The following is a 20238-nucleotide window of genomic DNA, read 5'->3' on the forward strand; positions in this document are numbered from 1 at the left end:
GGGTCATGCAGATCATGGTGTCCCAGGCAATAAAAGAAGTCCGGGGTGTCGCAATAGCCAGCATTGAGCGGGCACGAAATGATCTGGCTGGCACATATTGCTGAACCCGCGAGAGCAGCACAGGACAATCGATACATCCGTTAAGAAGCCCGGTGATGAATGCCAACCTGGCATGCTGAATACGATCTGCGAGCTTAGGAAGCCCCAGCAGCAGGCATCTTGTATCACAGTCGAACCGTCGGTACCAGTCACGAAGGTCAAGGTGTGTTGTCCTCCGCTGAATTGACTCTAGCCGTGCAATAACCTGAATAAATGAAGGCCACCACACAATGCATGCGTATTCCAGCAACGATCGAACAAGAGCACAGTAAAGTGTCTTGATGCACAGGGGGTCAGAGAGAGCACGCGTCATGTTACCAATTCGTCCTAGCATACGACTGCCCCTGGCTACAACGTCGTCGAGCTGTGCATCGAAGGAGAGTCTAGCGTCTAGATAGACGCCGATGTCTTTGGCTTTGGAACTCTTTCAAGACTTTGTCCGTTTAGCATATAGGTGTAATGTGCAGGCGTACGCGATCTACTGAATGCGATAGCAGCACACTTCTCGATGCTGACAGTTAAAGCGTGCCGCTTGCATCAGGAGTCTAACTCAATTGAGGATGCTTGAAGACGCTTATGGTCTTCGGGATTCCGGATCTCACGGTAGATTTTTGCCTCATCTGCGTATAAAAGGCAGTTGGAGTCGGCCAGTACCGAGATCACGTCGTAAATGTAGAGCAGGAACAGTAGGGGGCCCAGGTTACTGCCCTGTAGTACACCGGAAGAAGCGCGAATATGTCTGGACAGATGTTGACCAAGTCTGACCGCGTAGCATTAGTCTCTATAGTTTAGCGAGATCGGTGCGAGGGTAGTTGAGCCTTCTTTCTGGGGCGATAGTGGGAGTGATCATTACAGGTGTGCTGATGACCAAATTGAATTCAGCGGTAGGTGGTAGCAGTCAATTGGCAGTAACGGATGATCGCTGACACGTATAAGCGAGGAGGTTGTTGATCCCGACCAGTTTACATAGATTAAATCAAGAATTCGTCCCAAGGAGTTTGTACAGTTGTTAAGCTCGTAAAGCGCATTCAGATGCAACTCATCGGCGAAGTGGGCGCTGCGAGCTGAGCTGGAGTGAGGATCGAAAAACGTAAAAGGGCTTCGTAATTCAATTGAGCCGGCAACCACGAGAGAGCGGATTGATTAAAGACTCTGAGGCCGCGGGGCCATGGGGCTTTCTCAAGCTGAGAAATCATTCTCAAACACTCATTTAAGTTTCTCAAGCACTCAAATATTGTTCTCAGACGCGAGCCCGTGGCCGTCGTCAGTTTTCTCACTTTGAGAAACTGATATTGCCACTCATGCTTTATTTGGAGCTTTAAATAGAAAATATATTTTTGATCGCATTTTATTTAATTTTTTTTTATTATAAACCTTGAAAACGTTTTCCAAAGTGATTACCGAAAAACAAATAGCACAATAGCTCAGATTTCAGTTATCCGATCGCTGCATCGTCAACTTTCTCAAAAATTCTCAAAGATTCTCAAAACCGATTTTGTTCCGATTCGACAAACGCTGAGAACGAGGATTTCTCAAAAGCACTCATGAGTGCTTGAGAAAATGAGCGCTGAGAATCCCCATGGCCCCGCGGCCTGACGAGCACGAATCTATTGTTCGGATTTAATGCGTTACAGGTGCAGTAAACACCGTCCAGTAATGCATTTATTTTACTTTCATCCGAGCTGTGGTTCAGAGGGAGGTAGCGGCTATGTATACTCCATATGTGGGAAGCTGAATGCAGATACAGATGGATTCGAATGTCGGCTGAGGTGCAGGAAGCTCATGAGAAGAAAGAGTAGAACTCACTGCGATTAGCACACCACCACCCCGTCCCCCAGGACAATCGCATGGCAATCGGATTGAACGCGCAACATTTTCCATACAATCCGCAGTGTTGCATTTTCTTCGCGCCAACTTTGCCTGCCCCGGTACCATTATCCATGCGATTTTGGTCTCATCGGGCTCTATCTGGGCGCCCATTAAAATAATCCCTTAGAAGCTCCTATCGGGCTGAAAGCGAGAAACGTCGTGGCGGCGCGATACATGTTGCATGCATGTGTACTACATTTTATGACCCCCCTCGCTTTCTTTCGGATTGCAATGAGTTCAGACACACTTACGAATCCGCCCTACAAACAACGAGCGGGATATTTTATCATGGTGTGTGTAAAAACCTAGAGTTAAGCGGAGAATCGGTGTGAAATACACGGAGGCGAGAGCGCGTTTTGGTTTCGACACAGTTTTGGCACTAACACAGTTACACATGTGGAAATGTGTGCGTTCATTTTCGGCCAGCTCGCTCAGTTTGATCCGCTCGCAGCGGCATGCTCGTTTTCCCGTCTTGCTTTTACAAGTTATAATCAAAGCACCCTGAGCTTTCTCACTCTGGCTACCGTAATAATTTTTCAACGACACCAACAAGTTGACACTTGGCGAAGTTGTTTCATTTCAGCCGGTTGCGTCTGCGCTTGTAATTTTTAATTAAGTTTATTTTAGTGTTGAAAAGTTCAGTTTTCCTAGTTCCAATGCTTTATTAAATGGTAAAAGTGTGTGTTTCAGCAATCCTAGTTCGGGAGGTTTGTGAAATTGATAAAGTGTGTGCTTTTGTTCGTGTGCAGCAGCGTTTTACGAGTCTCCTGTGATGCAATCTGTTTTGTGAACTTACGTAGGTAAGAAATATGATATTATGGTATAGTTTAGAAAATAACTATATTTGCTTGCCTCTGGTGGTCGTGGTATAATTTCGTGCGTGTGGCGTTTTTGTTTAAATTGCGTGCTTGTACCCCGGCAGTATTGTCGTGCATATGTGGTATAAATTTCGTTCGTGTTGTGTTTATTTGAATTGCGAAATTTCTTGTACCCTGGGGTACCTGTTTTAAATTGTGTTTGCTAGCTTTGTTTTGAAAATAATCTACCTTTTCTAAAATCATCCTTACCCTGTGAAAAGGTGCATGTTAATTTAATTTTACCTATTTTTCAGATATAAAATTAATACCTGTTAAGATGTATCGCAATATCGTTTTGTTTACCGCTTACCGCGCTTATAAAAGAAAACAAATAATGTTCGTTAGTCAATAACATTCGGGCAGTCACTACAAGCGGACTAAAACAGTCATATTCCTTAAAGTTGTGAAGTTAAACTGTGATTAGTGTGAAACAAATTATTTGTGGTGCATTAACGAGGATTGTGTGTATTGTTACAATGGCAGCAAAAAGGAAGCGTGAAACAGGCTCGATGTAAAAAATCATCGAAAATATTAGGAAGCAAGAAGAGGCAGAATCGTTGGGCGAATGTAATACATCTGGCCTTCATAACATAAATGTGGTATCGGATGGAGACATGCATAATGCTTCAATCATTCGGTCATCAAGTGATCATTTAGAATATATCGAATACCTGGTCGAAGAACAAATCGTTGAAGAAGAACAAATCAATGATTGGATAAATATCGAGTGTAACGATATGCAAGTGAATGAAAATATCGACGACGACGAGGAAAACGAAGTACAGCCAGCGTCTGATAGTGCACAGCAAACACAACCAAGTAGCAGTGAAGTGGCCGAGCGAGTCAGAAATTGGACTTTGAAAACCTATCAGACGTATAAGGCTATTAACGGAATGTTAGAAATATTACGCGATATAACCAGCTATAAGCTGCCCAAAGACACGCGAACACTGCTTAAAACGAAGCAGTGTGGAAAAGAAATACAACAAATAGCAGGAGGCGAATTCTGGTATCCAGGAATAAAAGCAGCTCTGGAGAAACAATTTGGTAATGTTCAACCACGGGTGAGCAAGTTTTCGTTAAACTTCTCCATCGGCGGACTCCCATTACACAAAAGTTCTCGCAATCAGTTTTGGCCAATACTAATGAGTATTAAAGAGCTACCTGAAGTTCCAGTATTAATGGTTGGAAATTTTTTGGGTGAGTCAAAACCTGCAAGTGTGGAGGAGTACTTACGACCGCTTGTAAAAGAGCTCAACGGATTGATGGAGAATGGCATACAAATCGCCAATAAGCTGAAGTACGCGTTGGGGCTTTCATCGCTGACTCACCTGCACGAGCTTTTATAAAAGGTAGGTTGTTAAAACACGTTTGAATTGTAACATATTTGTAATTAAATTTAAAAAAAAGTGTTACAGCACGGTCCTATTGTTGGCATGTACCCATTGCAACATATTAATTTTCTTTTTCTTTTCGTCTTTTACTTCCAGGCGTGGTCTACTTCAACCACAAAAAAAGATGCCAGAAATGTACTGTTGAAGGAAAATTTGACAAAACTGCAAGAGTGATGTGTTTTCCCGGGATTGACGCACCAGCGAGAATGCATCAAGATTTCAAGGATTCTAAATACGGTGAACATCACAGGGAAACAACGCCACTTATAGACCTTCTTCACTTCGTTATCATCGTTAATATAATAATTGCTGACCTATTGCACCTGATTGACTTCGGATTGATCCGGCAAGTTTGGTGGAGTCAAGAAACATTAAACAGAATTAATAATATTCTCGACAACGTGGAAATCCCTTTAGAATTTCACCGCAAATTGCGTAGTATTGAAGATACTGGTTTTTGGAAAGCCAGTGAATTCAATATGTTTTTGAACTATGCTAGTTTCATAGTGTTGAAGGAAGTGTTGTCTAAAGAACAGTATGAACATTTTATGTTATACTATTGTGCGATTAGACTATTCTCTTCGGAATGTTACAGAGAGCATTGGCCAGCTGCACATGTTTTGCTTGTACAGTTTGTTGAACAGTATGGTACTCTTTACGGAAAAAATCGTATAACCAGCAATGTGCACAATTTATTGCATGTGTACGAAGATGTAAAGAAATTTGGAGCACTTGTAAATTTTTCATCGTATCGATATGAAGCCAAGTTACACGATGTGGGTAGATCCCTAAGAAATGGCCATAATGTTTTAGTAGTGGCTGCAAACAGGATATCGGAACAGATTCCAACACGTCCGTCAAGCAGTAAAAATTCCCCATTTCCCTATATTGAATCCAAACGTTATGGGGCAGTTGTACACATTAACTCAATTATTACTCTTTATCCAAGTGAACAATCAAATTGGTTTCTAACTCATAATTGTGATGATGTGTTAAATATTGCAGTGCCAAAATGGAAGGATCAGATATTACCATTAGCGGTAAGGCTTTTGGTTGCATAAGTGAAACTACCTCATATTACTCTTCCAAGTGGATGAAAGATATATATGAAGCGAAATTAAGCGATCTTTCTACAGAGGAAATGGTTTTTTATGTTTCGGATATAAAATGCAAAATGGTTGCAATTAAAACTAGTGATAGCAATTTAGTATTTGTACCTATGCTTCATACTTTATTATAATAAATATAAAACAATAAAAAGTAACATTTTAATTATTTTACATTAACAACAACTAACAAAATATAGTAAAATGTAAATTTGATTTACTTAAAAGCTGTACAGAAGAACAAGTAACCATTAAATAAAAGTGCATGTTCGTATAGTAAATGCTTTTTTATAGTTGCATGCTTTATTCATAAATATGTTTATTTCTTTTTTTATAAAGTTCTCATAAAATAACTAATAATAATTAATGAATACTGTTCCTAACTTCAAATTACCTACACCACAGATGATTATAGTATTTTAACATAAAATTGTTAAAGACCAAAATTGCTTTAGTACATAACATCTAAAGGTTAACATAATTTACTATTTACATCTATTCGATTTTAAATCTCTTTGACTAGTGAGTATAAAATCTTCGTTTGGTATCAGTTTTTTTATCACTATTGATATGCTTTCTTGCTGGTGCTCTAATTATTTTCCCATGTATATATGTTTCTACATAAGCGTAATCTACCTTTGTACCATAGTGATTAGTTGCAATCACTTGGAACAAGCGCAACATGTTTGTATTGCCACTGAATTTATGTTTGTTTTCTGTTTTCCCTCTTCCAAACCAGCTACAAGTAGCAAGGAACTGTTTATCAAACAGTAAATCAAGTGCTTGGTGCATTCTGCTATTTGCATCTTCAGAATCAATTTCTGCATCCAAGCGTTGGGCTATGTTATTAAAAAAATCCTCGTTCTTCAAATTGTCTTCAAAAACAGTAAGTTCGTCAACGGTCTTAATTTTCTCTATGCTAGTAGCATTTGTGCTTTGACTACATTTTTTTTTGTCCTTCAAAATATTGTAAATTTCGCTAACCATAACAAATATTTGCAGTTCTCTGCTTTTTTTCTTCCGCAGTTGTCGCTGACACAAAGCACAACAAGTGTGCTTGTTTGCAATGTGTTCCTGGTTTTTTGGGATCGTATCATTATCGCTATCGAAATCTGGTAACATATCTACCATAGACTCCAGGCTGCTGATGCTCGAGTCCAGATTTTGAGATGTTTCCGACGACACTATGGCAGCAGTAGGTAAGTTTTCTGTAATTGTTGCACTTTTTGATTTTGTAGGCACAACCGATGAATTTTTTAAGAGTATACCGGATGTTGATGGCTGCGTACACCGGGAAACGGCAAGCTGCGATGTGGCCGAATCTGACCCGATTGATTTTATTTGTGGTGATTCTGGTGGTGTCATGGTCAAGGAAGGAAGCAATTCTATTGAAATAATGTGAATGGAAGGTGCTGTACTTCTACCAGATGAATAAGATGCGATTGGCGTCGCCTTAGTCGTTCCTGACAGTGGTTTAACGGAAGGTCGAAGCGCTGACACCGGTGAATGAAGTGATGATGCAGCCATTTGCAACGAAGTTGCATACACTGTAGAAGTCAAAGCTGATTTATCGTCCGAGTAAGAAGTGCCTGGCTGGGCTGTTGCTGTTACTGTAGTCGACGGAGATGTAACGGTTCCAGATGGTACAATGGTACGGATTGTGGTTCCATAAGGAAGCATAGGAGCAGTTGACGTTCCCAGCGATGGCACAGACACTAATGTTGGATTGGTCGATGGTTGCGTGGTCGAAATCGTAGCCGTACCAGACGAATGCATAACTGATGTACCCTGCACATTCAATGCTAGTTGGCCGATCTGAATCGTTCTTCCACATGGAAGCCTTGCTGTGGAAGGCATTACAATTGAAGGCACAGGCACAGTTGGATTGGTTTGCCGATTTACCCCAGGTTGAACCATCCGTATTATGGTCCCAGAAGGGAACTTGATTGAGGTCGGCTGCATCGAAAAAATGGGTGCGGGTGTCGGTGGGGGCGCACGCCATGCTGAATGCATGTAATGAGATGATGCTACCGTTGATGTAGTCGCAGTCGATGAAGCTACAACATATGTTGTCTGCGCAGGCGTGGATGGTGCAACCGTTCTAATGAATGTCCCCGAAGGAAGCAAAGTTGCTGTGGCCATTCTTGTTGAAGATACAATCGAAGACGTGACTGCAACTGAAGTCGGTGGCGTCATGGTGTATAATGAGCCAGTCGAACTTGGCATTGTTGCAATCGATGACGGCATTTGTACACCATATGCAGACGCCGCAATACACGGCTCCGACGGTATATTAGCCCGTAAAACCGTGCCGATAGGACGCGGGCATCGTGTTGAAGTCGAAGGCACAACAGGTGAACCATGCACCACAGGTGCATCACCGGTTAGTAACGGTTCACGCAGATGCGAATGTACCATTTCTTCGCCTTCAGGATTTAGCCGCGCGTGCTTTGCTGGTGTCGACATCTAATGAATAACAACAGTTTATTATAATGTTTTAATATTCACTCACATTTAATACCACTATTCATGAAACTTATACTCACTGTTTCTTCTTCTTCCTTCGCAGGGTATAACAAACTGACCCACTGATATAGCACCAAAATACCTACGAAAGAGAGTATTTAAAGGTTAGTTGGCATTATTCTACCACAAACATTTCACTAAAGTTACCTTGTAATGTTTTTTAATAACTTTTTTACTCTTTTACTTTTCACAGTTTAAAATCACTCCTACGCGTATATGAAATTTTGCCGGTATGAAAATGTAAACATCTCATTTGACAGCTTCGAATAAAGGCAGAGTTGACACACACACCATTGCAAAGCCTCGACATTTCACTCACACATTGAAAGAAAAGAAACTCGGAAACCGAGAGAGCGCACCGTGTATTTTATATGGGAGCGGGAGAGAACCGTGGTACCGATTCTCTCCCCTTTTTTTAAGCCTACAAAATCTTCCATCGGCTTGATTCTAGGTTTTTACGCACACCATGATAAAAATTACCCGCTCTTTGTCCGTAAGGCGTTGTTCAATTTTTTTTATTTCTTACTTTCTTTTTATGCACCCGCGGGAGAGTGCGAAACGACAAAGAAAAGAAAACACACACACACCTGCTCCTCCCCATGGTGTTTTTCGCAATGTGATCGTAGGAGAACGCGAACGCAAAACACACACACAAAACCACGCACGCACGCAGGCAAGCACACAAACACACACCCCGCTCCTCCCCCCTCGTGTTTTCGCAAGGTGATTCCGTAGGAGATCGCGAAACAGCAAAAAACACACACACAACCACGCACGCACACATACACACACAGACACAGACACCTACCCCTCCCCCTCTCTTGGTGTTTTTCGCAAGGTGATCCCGTAGGATCTCGTTAACACGAAGCCGCAAAACACACACAGCCACGCAGGCATGCACACACATACACACACAGACGCACGCGCGCACGCACGCACGAACGCACGAGGGAGCGTAAATGAAGAGGTTCTATACGTTGCCAGCCTCCCCCTCCTCGTTCTCCGACAAGGCTGATGTGTGCACGTTTGTGCGTATACCTTTGCCGTCCCTCCTCTCCTTCCTCATCCGTTGACCGTTCGTTGTAAGCTGGAGGATGAGTTCAGCGCTGTTGAAGAAATGAAAGTTAAGAATAAGATTACTCACTCTTTTTTCGTATGCTTTGTGTGTTATTTTTGTACTTTTAAAATGGTATGGATTTATTATGTACAATGTAATGTAATATATATAAATTAGTACACTTATACAACAATAACAAACGGGATTGAAATACGTCCGTCGTACGGGCCGGTCGGGAGCGAAGAGACCGAAACTTGTCACTCTCTCGCTGATAGCGCGTATCATCGGGAGTGATCGGCTTATCCGTCAACCGATCGGCAATCGCTACACAGGGTGATCCCAACATCCCCCCTCTTTAATCACGCTGGTACGACTCCATCCACTGCGGTTGTCTTCGAGCTCGCGAAGATCGGCGTAGAGGCTGTACCGGCGATGGTGATCCGCTATCTGCTGTTACAAAACCAGGGGATGCAATCGTTTCCGTACCCATCTCTGACAATGGAGAAGTACATAACAATGAGCCGGACGACGGTGACGATGACGATGACGATGACGATGATAACGATGACGATGATGAAGCTGGCGATGACGATGATGAAGCTGGCGATGACGATGATGATGATGATGACGACAATGAAGCTGGCGATTGTGTATCTGCATCGGAATGACATTCATCCAGTAAAATGTCTAAGGCAATCGAAGTCTGCTTAGCATACGGCTGTAAATCCTGTGCCTTAAAATCAGTCTTGTTGTTCAATCGCGGCCGTAACTGGTTGATGTGTGACCGCCAATATTTACCAGCAGAATTCACCACTTGGTACATCACTTTTCCAATTCGCTTATCAATAATAGCTGGCACCCAACTCCAGGTGTTGTAATGATGTTTCTTCGCATACACAGATTCACCAATGTTAAAACTTCTGGTTGAAAACTGTCCATCATCTTGATAAGGTAAAGCTTTTACAGGTGGGCGCAGCAGCTCTAGGCAAGTACGAATCTTGCGACCAAACATAAATTCTGCCGGTGTTTTCATGCCTTCCAACTGCTTATTAGGTGTACTTCTATATGTTAAAAGAAACATGTCCAATGCTTCCTGCAACGACACCTCTCCCACCTTAATCTTTTTTAACGCTCTTTTGAACGAGTCCACGAACCGTTCAGCCTGGCCGTTGGACTGCGGGTGGTACGGGGCAGTTCTGATGGGTTCAATACCATTGGTGTTACAAAAATCAGCAAATGCTATGCTCGTGAACTGCCTTCCGTTATCGCTTACGATTGTATTTGGCATTCCCAGTCCTGCACACAATCGTCTCAAAATAGCAACAGTTGCAGTAGCAGATATTTGTGAGGTGGGTACAATCTCTGGCCATTTGGAATGTGAATCAATCACTACCAGGAAATACATGTCTTCAATTGGCCCAGTATAATCAATATGTACCCTCTGCCAAGGTGCATCCGTTGTTTGCCAAGGTACCGGTGAGCTTAGATTTGGAGACTTAGCCGCAGAAGCGCACGATTTACAGCATTTCACCATATCCTCAATATCTGCATCTATGTTTGGCCAATATACATAGCTTCGTGCTATTCCTTTCATGCGCTCAATTCCCGGATGTCCTCGGTGCATCAACTCAAGTACATGCTGGCGCTGCGACAAAGGTATTTTGAGAAAACCTCACAAATGTTCATCTACGTGGTACAACTCGTTTTCTTTCCCGAAAATTACAAAAACTTGTGCCGGTTATGAAAATAAATGCGACTCGTTCAAATGTCCGTTTGCTACTGTATATTCAATTGTCAAGAGTTCATTACATAATTCATTTTGAGTTCATTCTGTTATCCTTATCTATGCCTATGAGTTCATTTCCTATACTATTTCTAAATTGAGTTCGAATTTCGAATTCGAACTAATAAATTCAAATGATCAATCTCCAACATTCCGGCCACCAAAGAAAGTATTTCTTTAAACATTCAGAAAATACAATTGAAAAAAAAATAAGAAAATGAAGAAGTATCTCGATCTAACTTCGCCTCAGAGATAGCAAATGTTGTGCAAGTGTGGTGTTGTGTTGTACAAGTTGCAAGTGTCGATCTGTCACTTCGTGTATCGTGTCGTGTGTATGTGCGGTGTGGTTGTTTACATTACGCATGTGCTTCGCGCTGATCGCCTCCTAACTTTGGTGTTCGAGGTTAATTGTCTTCACCTATGTTTGGATTTGGAAGGATTGCCAATCTAGCTGCTGCGCGTACTATCTCCTTTCCTGCAGCTGTACGAAGTGTCACTACTCTAACAACGCCGTCCTTTCCTGGGTGCAATCGTGTTATTCTACCCATTGGCCACAAGGTAGGTGGTATATTATCTTCCTTTATGATTACCAATTGCCCTTCTTCTAGCGACACTGGTGGAACTATTAAACGTTTGGCCCGGGCCTGAAGCTGCTGCAAGTATTCCGGATACCAACGCGACCATATATGCTGCATATGCTTTTGCACCAAATCAAACTCCTTCAATCTATTGGCTGACACCTGACTCCTATCAACTTGTGGCAACGCCAGCATGTTCGACCCTACCAAAAAATGACCCGGAGTGAGTGGTTGCGTGTCCGAAGGCTCACTAGAAAGTGGAATCAGGGGTCTTGAATTTAAGCATTGTTCGACCTGTGCTAGCAATGTTACCATTCCCTCCTGAGTGAGGCTCGTACTTCCTATCGTGCGAATTAGGTGCTGTTTAGCGGATCGTACAGCAGCCTCCCACAGTCCTCCGAAGTGTGGCGCCCGAGGTGGAATAAACTTCCACTGAATTTCTTCATTGGCACACCAGTTGAAGATTTCGATGCGTTCGCTATTGCTGCACTTAAACATCTCGTAGAGGCGATGAAGTTCTTGTGCAGCCCCCTTAAACGTAGTGGCATTATCTGAATGCAGTTCCGCGATTTTGCCTCTGCGAGCCACGAAGCGCCTTAGTGCTGCCAAAAATGCCGCCGTAGTGAGATCATTCACCAACTCAATGTGGACCGCTCGTGTTGCAAAGCACACGAAGATGGCGATGTCTGCCTTGGTGGGACTTCTATTGCGAACAGGCGACTTCAGCAATACCGGACCGCAATAGTCCACACCACTGACAGCAAACGGTCTCGTGGGTGTAACCCTTGATGTCGGAAGATCTGCAACGGATTGTTGCACCAGTGTAGGTGTGGAAGCGATAACAAGACCTTTGTATAGCGTGAATTTGAAATTATATTTATATTAATTGGTTCAAAATTATTCACACATTTTTACAATTTGGGTCTTCACACTTTGATTAATAAATCGCTTCTGTTGCGCATGCCCTTATTTGGTCAATATTTCTCGCGCGCTCTGCCGATTCCCGATCCTCGACCGTTGACCTAGCACACGAACCCTGACCGCTTAGAACGATTGTTCTCTCTCTCTCTCTCTCGCCCGATCATCTATCCTGCTCGCGTTTTATAGCAGTGGTGATCGATTGCGCTCAGATCGATTAACGCACCTCTGTTTATCCCAACCTTTGTACTGTTTATATTTTGGCGTGTCAACAGTAGGTTTGGCCTTGAAACACTTGTGACACCGATGGAAAACCAACTTGGTCAAATTACGGCCACCAATTATCCAGAAGCGTTCACGAAGGATGGATAATAAGTGTTCAGGACCGGTGTGCATATACTTCTGGTGATACGCGACTGCTAACAATGCTGCGAGCGGGTGTTTTGCAGAAAGAAGTATGGGATGCTTTGATGCTTCTGCTATTTGTGCGTTGCGAAGCCGGCCACCAACACGCAGGATTCCCGCCTCATCAATAAAGGGAGACAACCATTTCAGCTTTGAATTGCGTGGTAGATCCTTGCCGTTTTTAACCGCGGGTAAATCATCCGCAAATGAATCTTGCTGAGCTAACCGACACAACTGAAGCTCAGCTTGGATGAGTTCGTCTCGAGATGGAGGTGCAATCAATGTAATCATGTCCTGAATCGAAGCATGACCCTTGGCTGTCGGTGACGTAATTGCGGGTTTCGGTGTCTTCATGCATTGCACAAAACGTAAACAATACGCCATGGTTCGACGAAGTTTGAGGTAGGTTGAAAACCGTGCAAATAGCTTATTGTTGAAATCGTCCTCCATCGACATTGCAGCTATTCGTGATTGTGTAATACGTTCTTCTTCTATTGATGCGGTTTCTTCAATTGCAGGTTCTCTTATAGGCCATTCTTCCTGTTTGCTGCTCAACCAATGTGGCCCATGCCACCATCGTTCACAGGATTGCAATTTGTCTGGTAGTAGACCTCGCGATGCATCGTCTGCTGGATTTTCTACACCAGGAACATGCCTCCAGCACTTGATCCGAGTTTCTCCTTGAATTTGTGCCACCCTGTTGGCAACGAAAGGCTTCCACCTCCGTGGTGCTGAATTGAGCCAATGTAGCACGGTCATGGAATCAGTCCAAGCGAAAGCATCGTATTCACCGTTGAGGGACTGACTGACCTTCCGGAACAGTTGCGTTGCCAACCGCGCTGCACAGAGCTCGAGTCTCGCTATAAAGTGTGTGTTCGACAACGATACTACTTTAGACTTAGCTGCCAACAGCTGCACCGATGTTGTCGAATCGTTTTCTGCCCTGACGTAACAGCAAGCACCATGCCACCTGAGAAGCATCTGCGAAAATGTGTAGCTGCACGTTTGCTGCTTGCCGAATTGAAGTGTAACGCGGAATGCGCACTTCCCGAAGTGAATGCAGCTTGGAATGAAATGCCGTCCATTCCTTTTGGAGATGTGATGGTAGCTCACGATCCCAATCCCATGGCTTCCCGTTTTCCTGCAACTTCCACAGCTGTTGCATAAAGAGCTTAGCGATGATAATTGTTGGACTAAGCAAGCCAAGTGGGTCAAAGATTTTGGCGATGTAGGACAAAGCTAGCCTCTTTGTCAACATCGTCGCAGCAGTTGGTAGATCGATCCGATATCGTAGCATATCAACTGCTGGCTCCCAAACCAGACCAAGCGTCGATACAAACTGGGGATCTTGCCATTCGTGAGTAGGAAGGATGGCCAGGTCTTCATTCATTCATATTCATATTCAAATATGATTCACTCTTCACTCTTCAGAAGGAATGCCGATTAGTGCTTCGGGTACGTTCGACACCCACTTCTTCAACACGAATCCAGCCTGCTTGAGCATCTCAGAAATCTGCCTTTGCATTTCAATTGCGTCTGCCAACTCGTCTGTTCCCGTTAGCAGGTCATCCACATAAAAATCGTGCAATACAGGATCCACTGCTCGGGGGTATTGCATCTTGTGATCGAGAGCGATCTGCTTTAGCGTTCTTGTTGCTAGGAAGGGTGCGCAAGACGTGCCATATGTAACCGTTTGCAGTTGAAACGTCTGAATCGGCTCTGCGGTGTTTCCTCTATACCGAATGCGCAGGTATTCAGTGTCGCGAGAATCGTGGAGAATTTGGCGATACATTTTCTCAACGTCTGCTGAGAGTGCGACTGCGTGAGACCGGAAACGAACGATGATGGTGAACAGATCGTCTTGGATCACCGGCCCAACCAGGAGTTTGTCGTTCAAGGAGTATCCAGAAGATGTCTTGCACGATGCGTCAAAGTCTACCCTGACCTTGGTGGTTGTGCTCGATTCCTTAAGCACCGCGTGATGAGGGAGATAGTAGTGTTCACACGAATCGTCCACCGGCTCGGTGAGTTGTTTCATGTGCCCTAAGCGCTCATACTCCGACATGAAATTACTATACTCCTCCTTCATTGCAGGGTTAGACTTGAGCCGCCGTTCCACCGCTAGGAGACGACGATCAGCGATTGCTTTCGATTCTCCTAAAACGACATTCGAATTAGGATTTTGTGGTAAACGTACGACATACCTGCCAGATGGGTCTCTGGTTGTAGTAGAGATGAAATGACGTTCACACATGTCTTCCTCCAGAGATAGAGTGGGCTCGTCGAAGATGGTCTCGCTCTCCCAGAACCGCGTCAATATGGCTTCCAACGGACTGTCGCTCGTTGCCATATTACACACCCAATGTTGTTGAGACGAATGCGTTGTATTTCCTGCTACCGCCCATCCAAACTGCGTTTCTACCAACCATGGCAGACCCGAACCGAGAGATTGCTTACGTCCGGTATGCAGCTCCCAGAACGTATCGCCACCGATGACCACATCGACCTTGCCTGGGATGTGATACGTGGGGTCTGCTAGCGTTACATCCGGGATGTTCCACGAAGACACGTTGATTGGTGAGGTGGGAATGTCCGCCGAGGGTGTATCCAGGATCAGAAACTCCAATGGGGTGGTGAATTGAAGGTTCCTTGAACGAACGATCAAATTTTCCGACAAATTGTGGAAAAATTTTCCGTAATAGTTGATCGCCCCGAGAAACGATCGCATTCCCGGGACGTCAGTCGGAGGCTGGAGTTTAATGATGGCAGTAATCTTATCAGGGTCTGGCCGCAACCCTTTTGCATCCAACAAATGGCCCAAATATTTAATTTGGGGCTTCCGAAAACTGCATTTCTCTGCACGTAAAGTAAAACCGTACTCTTGTAGTTTCTCTAACACGGCATGAAGATTACGATCGTGCTCTGCCATATCTTTTCCTCCTACAACAATATCATCCAGATACACAGCTACTCCAGCCAAACTGCCCACCATTGTATCCATTAATTGCTGGAACGCTCCCGGCGCAGCTTTAACCCCTGGTGACAATCGGTTGTATCTGAATAACCCACGATGCGTATTTACTGTTAACAAATCTCGACATTTTTCATCTACCTCCACTTGCAGAAATGCGTCAGAGAGGTCTAATTGGCTGAAAACTGCACAATTGCTCAAGCTCGCGAAAATATCTTCTGGCAGAGATAACGGGTACTGGTGTGTCATTAGCGCATTATTAGGGCCTGTGGAATAGTCACCACAGATCCTTATACTACCGTTTGCCTTGCGCACCACCACTATTGGAGCGGCCCACTCTGAATACTCCACATGTGTGATTACCCCTTCATCCTCTAACCGCTGAAGCTCATCAGTCACTGGCTGTAACATAGCGTACGCAACAGGTCGCTTGGGGCGGAACACAGGGGAAGCATCTTCCTTCAATTGAAGTTTAACCTGTGTCTTTATACAACGCCCGAGCCTATCAGCAAATAACTCCGGATATGACGTACTAAGAGCTCCACAGCTCACATCGCCGACATCGACTCGCCGGCAAATTGATGATAACGGAACATCCCACAAACCAAAAATCTCCATAGCATCCGCACCTAACAGCAGTAAATCAGCGTTAACAACACGTACCATACACGGCTTACACTGCTGCCCTATGCTCATCATACACTGGAACTCGCCCAAAATGTGCAAAGGCTCTCCGGATGCTGTTTTGGCTTTAATGTCAGGTTGTGTCATCGCCGGTTTACCCATATCCAACCAATGCTTTTTAGATATTAGGGTTATGTCGGCACCAGAATCGATCATCATCCGAGTTGGCATCTCATTTAAAATAACATTCACCAGTCCACATTTAAAATTCGAAATTCTGTTTATCCAAACAGTTCTTATGCTCTTCTGCCTCCCACCGTTGGACCATCTTAAAGCGGAGTTACAAAATCCGTCCATGTGCCCGTACCGACGGCATTTACGACATTGGTGACTTTTATATGGACATCTCCTGGCATGATGCCCTTCACCGCACAACCAACACTTAATCGAGGACTCGGCCTTGCTCTCATGCTTAGTGTTATTTGGTGTTTTGGAATATGGTCTATAGCTTTGCTGACCTCGTATTGCACTGACTGTTTAAGCGGCGTTTATCATAGCATCATCTTGTCTCAAAGTGGCTAGACGTTTGCATTCTCCTGTCATTTCATCAAGGGTAGTCACACGTTTGTCTCCTAAACGACTCAACAAACGTGTACGTACATCGGCATAACTTTCATCCTTGAGACCACACACAAATATTAAACATTTAAGCTCCTCTTCAGATAAAACACTTAGCTCAGATTCAACCACTGCCTTATTCACACGACACGAGTATGATACAAAATCTTCTTGTTTCATTTTCGCCATATTTATGCACTTAAAACGCCTTTCCATCTCGGAGCACGGTGAGCCAAACAGCTTCTTTAGCTTTGTTACAGTTGTGTCAAAATCAAAATCACCCGGCTTGGACGGTAGTATGTGTGAAACGTATCGCTCGTGCTCTACCATCCCAAGCTTTCGCAGCAACTATCTTACACGCATGGCATCATCCAGCTCTCTCGCATCATCCACAAACAAACTTCCAAAGCGTGTAAACCATCCGGCAAAAAATACGCGATCATCCGGATTGTAGCGGAACTCTTGCACGTCCTTCGCTAACGCTTCGATAACACTCTCCGATCCTGTCGATTGCGGAAACTTTATAGTTGCGAAAACTTTTGTCATGAGCTGCTCTTGCTGTGGTAAAAACGCCTGCTGTTGCTGGTGTAGGAAATCTTGCTGTTGTCGAAATATATCCTGTATCCAGTTGGCATTAAGGCTTTCTTGCTGCTGCTCGACATGGCCGTCGCGCGATGGCCGGCCGTTCTCCATTTAGCACAATGCAGCACAGCACGTAGATGTGAATTAACACGGCTTTCCAGCACAATACGTTGTTCCCGTGTTTCCTTTATCCTCGTCGCCACTTTTGTACTTTTAAAATGGTATGGATTTATTATCTACAATGTAATGTAATATATATAAATTAGTACACTTATACAACAATAACAAACGGGATTGAAATACGTCCGTCGTACGGGCCGGTCGGGAGCGAAGAGACCGAAACTTGTCACTCTCTCGCTGATAGCGCGTATCATCGGGAGTGATCGGCTTATCCGTCAACCGATCGGCAATCGCTACACAGGGTGATCCCAACAGTTATCATAACTTACCTTATTGCAAGCAAATTCGGAATGAAGCTCCTCGTTTAGAATATTCCGCATTCGATCACATCCTCGGCGATGCTCGACGCCATCAGTGGATGAAAGCAGGAAAAGAAATAAAGAAAAGCATCAGTCACCTTCAGCATCAACTTACTCTCACACTTTTACATCGGTTGATGATTCTTACCTTTTCAAATTCACCAAAACAAACAGCGATGGAACCAAATCCAGAACACCAAAATCACACACGATTTCTGGAGCAAACCGACACATCCTCCCCCTCCAATTGTTTGCCACAGACTGACGTGTGTGTGAGCAGCAATGTTCTTGATGCGGTGAGTAACGGTAAAGCACACACAAGAAGAAGCGAGACGGCTATACGAGTAGCGAATTACGCCGCCGCACAGACAGCGCGCGTCATAATTTTATGCGCGAAAATCTTAAAATTTAAGTTATTCATGACAAATTGTATCGACGTTTTTATACTCTGGCGAACTTTTACGAAAGATATGTAAAAACTTAATGTAGCTCAATTAAATTGAGTGCAATATCATTAACATAACATAATATTTTGATATTTGTTTGTAAATTCAGATCCTAGGAGCTACTACTTTTTTGAACAATAACTGTAGAGACACAAATTTTGTCTGAGTCCAGAACAGCAACAGGGAAGATGTCGTACCCTGAGTGTGGAGATGTGTGTGTATGTGGTGAACGTTGACGCGACAAGCGTGTTTTAGGATACAATGCGTGTAGGAGGGGGTAAAATCGCTTGGCTCATTGAAAATACAGGCAAAGTTGGCGCGAAGAAAACGCAACAATGCGGATTGTATGGAAAATGTTGCGCGTTCAATCCGATTGCCATGCGATTGTCTTGGGGGAATGCGTGTAGGAGGGGGTAAAATCGCTTGGCTCATTGAAAATACACCCGTAATTTTTATCATGGTGTGCGTAAAAACCTAGAATCAAGCCGATGGAAGATTTTGTAGGCTTAAAAAAAGGGGAGAGAATCGGTACCACGGTTCTCTCCCGCTCCCATATAAAATACACGGTGCGCTCTCTCGGTTTCCGAGTTTCTTTTCTTTCAATGTGTGAGTGAAATGTCGAGGCTTTGCAATGGTGTGTGTGTCAACTCTGCCTTTATTCGAAGCTGTCAAATGAGATGTTTACATTTTCATACCGGCAAAATTTCATATACGCGTAGGAGTGATTTTAAACTGTGAAAAGTAAAAGAGTAAAAAAGTTATTAAAAAACATTACAAGGTAACTTTAGTGAAATGTTTGTGGTAGAATAATGCCAACTAACCTTTAAATACTCTCTTTCGTAGGTATTTTGGTGCTATATCAGTGGGTCAGTTTGTTATACCCTGCGAAGGAAGAAGAAGAAACAGTGAGTATAAGTTTCATGAATAGTGGTATTAAATGTGAGTGAATATTAAAACATTATAATAAACTGTTGTTATTCATTAGATGTCGACACCAGCAAAGCACGCGCGGCTAAATCCTGAAGGCGAAGAAATGGTACATTCGCATCTGCGTGAACCGTTACTAACCGGTGATGCACCTGTGGTGCATGGTTCACCTGTTGTGCCTTCGACTTCAACACGATGCCCGCGTCCTATCGGCACGGTTTTACAGGCTAATATACCGTCGGAGCCGTGTATTGCGGCGTCTGCATATGGTGTACAAATGCCGTCATCGATTGCAACAATGCCAAGTTCGACTGGCTCATTATACACCATGACGCCACCGACTTCAGTTGCAGTCACGTCTTCGATTGTATCTTCAACAAGAATGGCCACAGCAACTTTGCTTCCTTCGGGGACATTCATTAGAACGGTTGCACCATCCACGCCTGCGCAGACAACATATGTTGTAGCTTCATCGACTGCGACTACATCAACGGTAGCATCATCTCATTACATGCATTCAGCATGGCGTGCGCCCCCACCGACACCCGCACCCATTTTTTCGATGCAGCCGACCTCAATCAAGTTCCCTTCTGGGACCATAATACGGATGGTTCAACCTGGGGTAAATCGGCAAACCAATCCAACTGTGCCTGTGCCTTCAATTGTAATGCCTTCCACAGCAAGGCTTCCATGTGGAAGAACGGTTCAGATCGGCCAACTAGCATTGAATGTGCAGGGTACATCAGTTATGCATTCGTCTGGTACGGCTACGATTTCGACCACGCAACCATCGACCAATCCAGCATTAGTGTCTGTGCCATCGCTGGGAACGTCAACTGCTCCTATGCTTCCTTATGGAACCACAATCCGTACCATTGTACCATCTGGAACCGTTACATCTCCGTCGACTACAGTAACAGCAACAGCCCAGCCAGGCACTTCTTACTCGGACGATAAATCAGCTTTGACTTCTACAGTGTATGCAACTTCGTTGCAAAT

The 20238-nt window shown here is 44.0% G+C and overlaps 1 protein-coding gene across 1 annotated transcript; it reads right to left on the minus strand.

The window, feature by feature from the left end:
- Window positions 1–14012: 14012 nt before the first annotated feature.
- On the minus strand, window positions 14013–17498 carry LOC125908404 (uncharacterized). Its single transcript, XM_049611135.1, has 2 exons — window positions 17224–17498; window positions 14013–15240 (listed from the first exon to the last, which is right to left on the minus strand). The coding sequence occupies exons 1-2, from the start codon at window positions 17496–17498 to the stop codon at window positions 14013–14015; spliced, it is 1503 nt and encodes a 500-aa protein (XP_049467092.1).
- Window positions 17499–20238: the final 2740 nt, after the last annotated feature.

The sequence above is a fragment of the Anopheles coluzzii genome, chromosome 2 (genome assembly GCF_943734685.1).
Source record: "Anopheles coluzzii chromosome 2, AcolN3, whole genome shotgun sequence".
NCBI lineage: Eukaryota > Metazoa > Arthropoda > Insecta > Diptera > Culicidae > Anopheles > Anopheles coluzzii.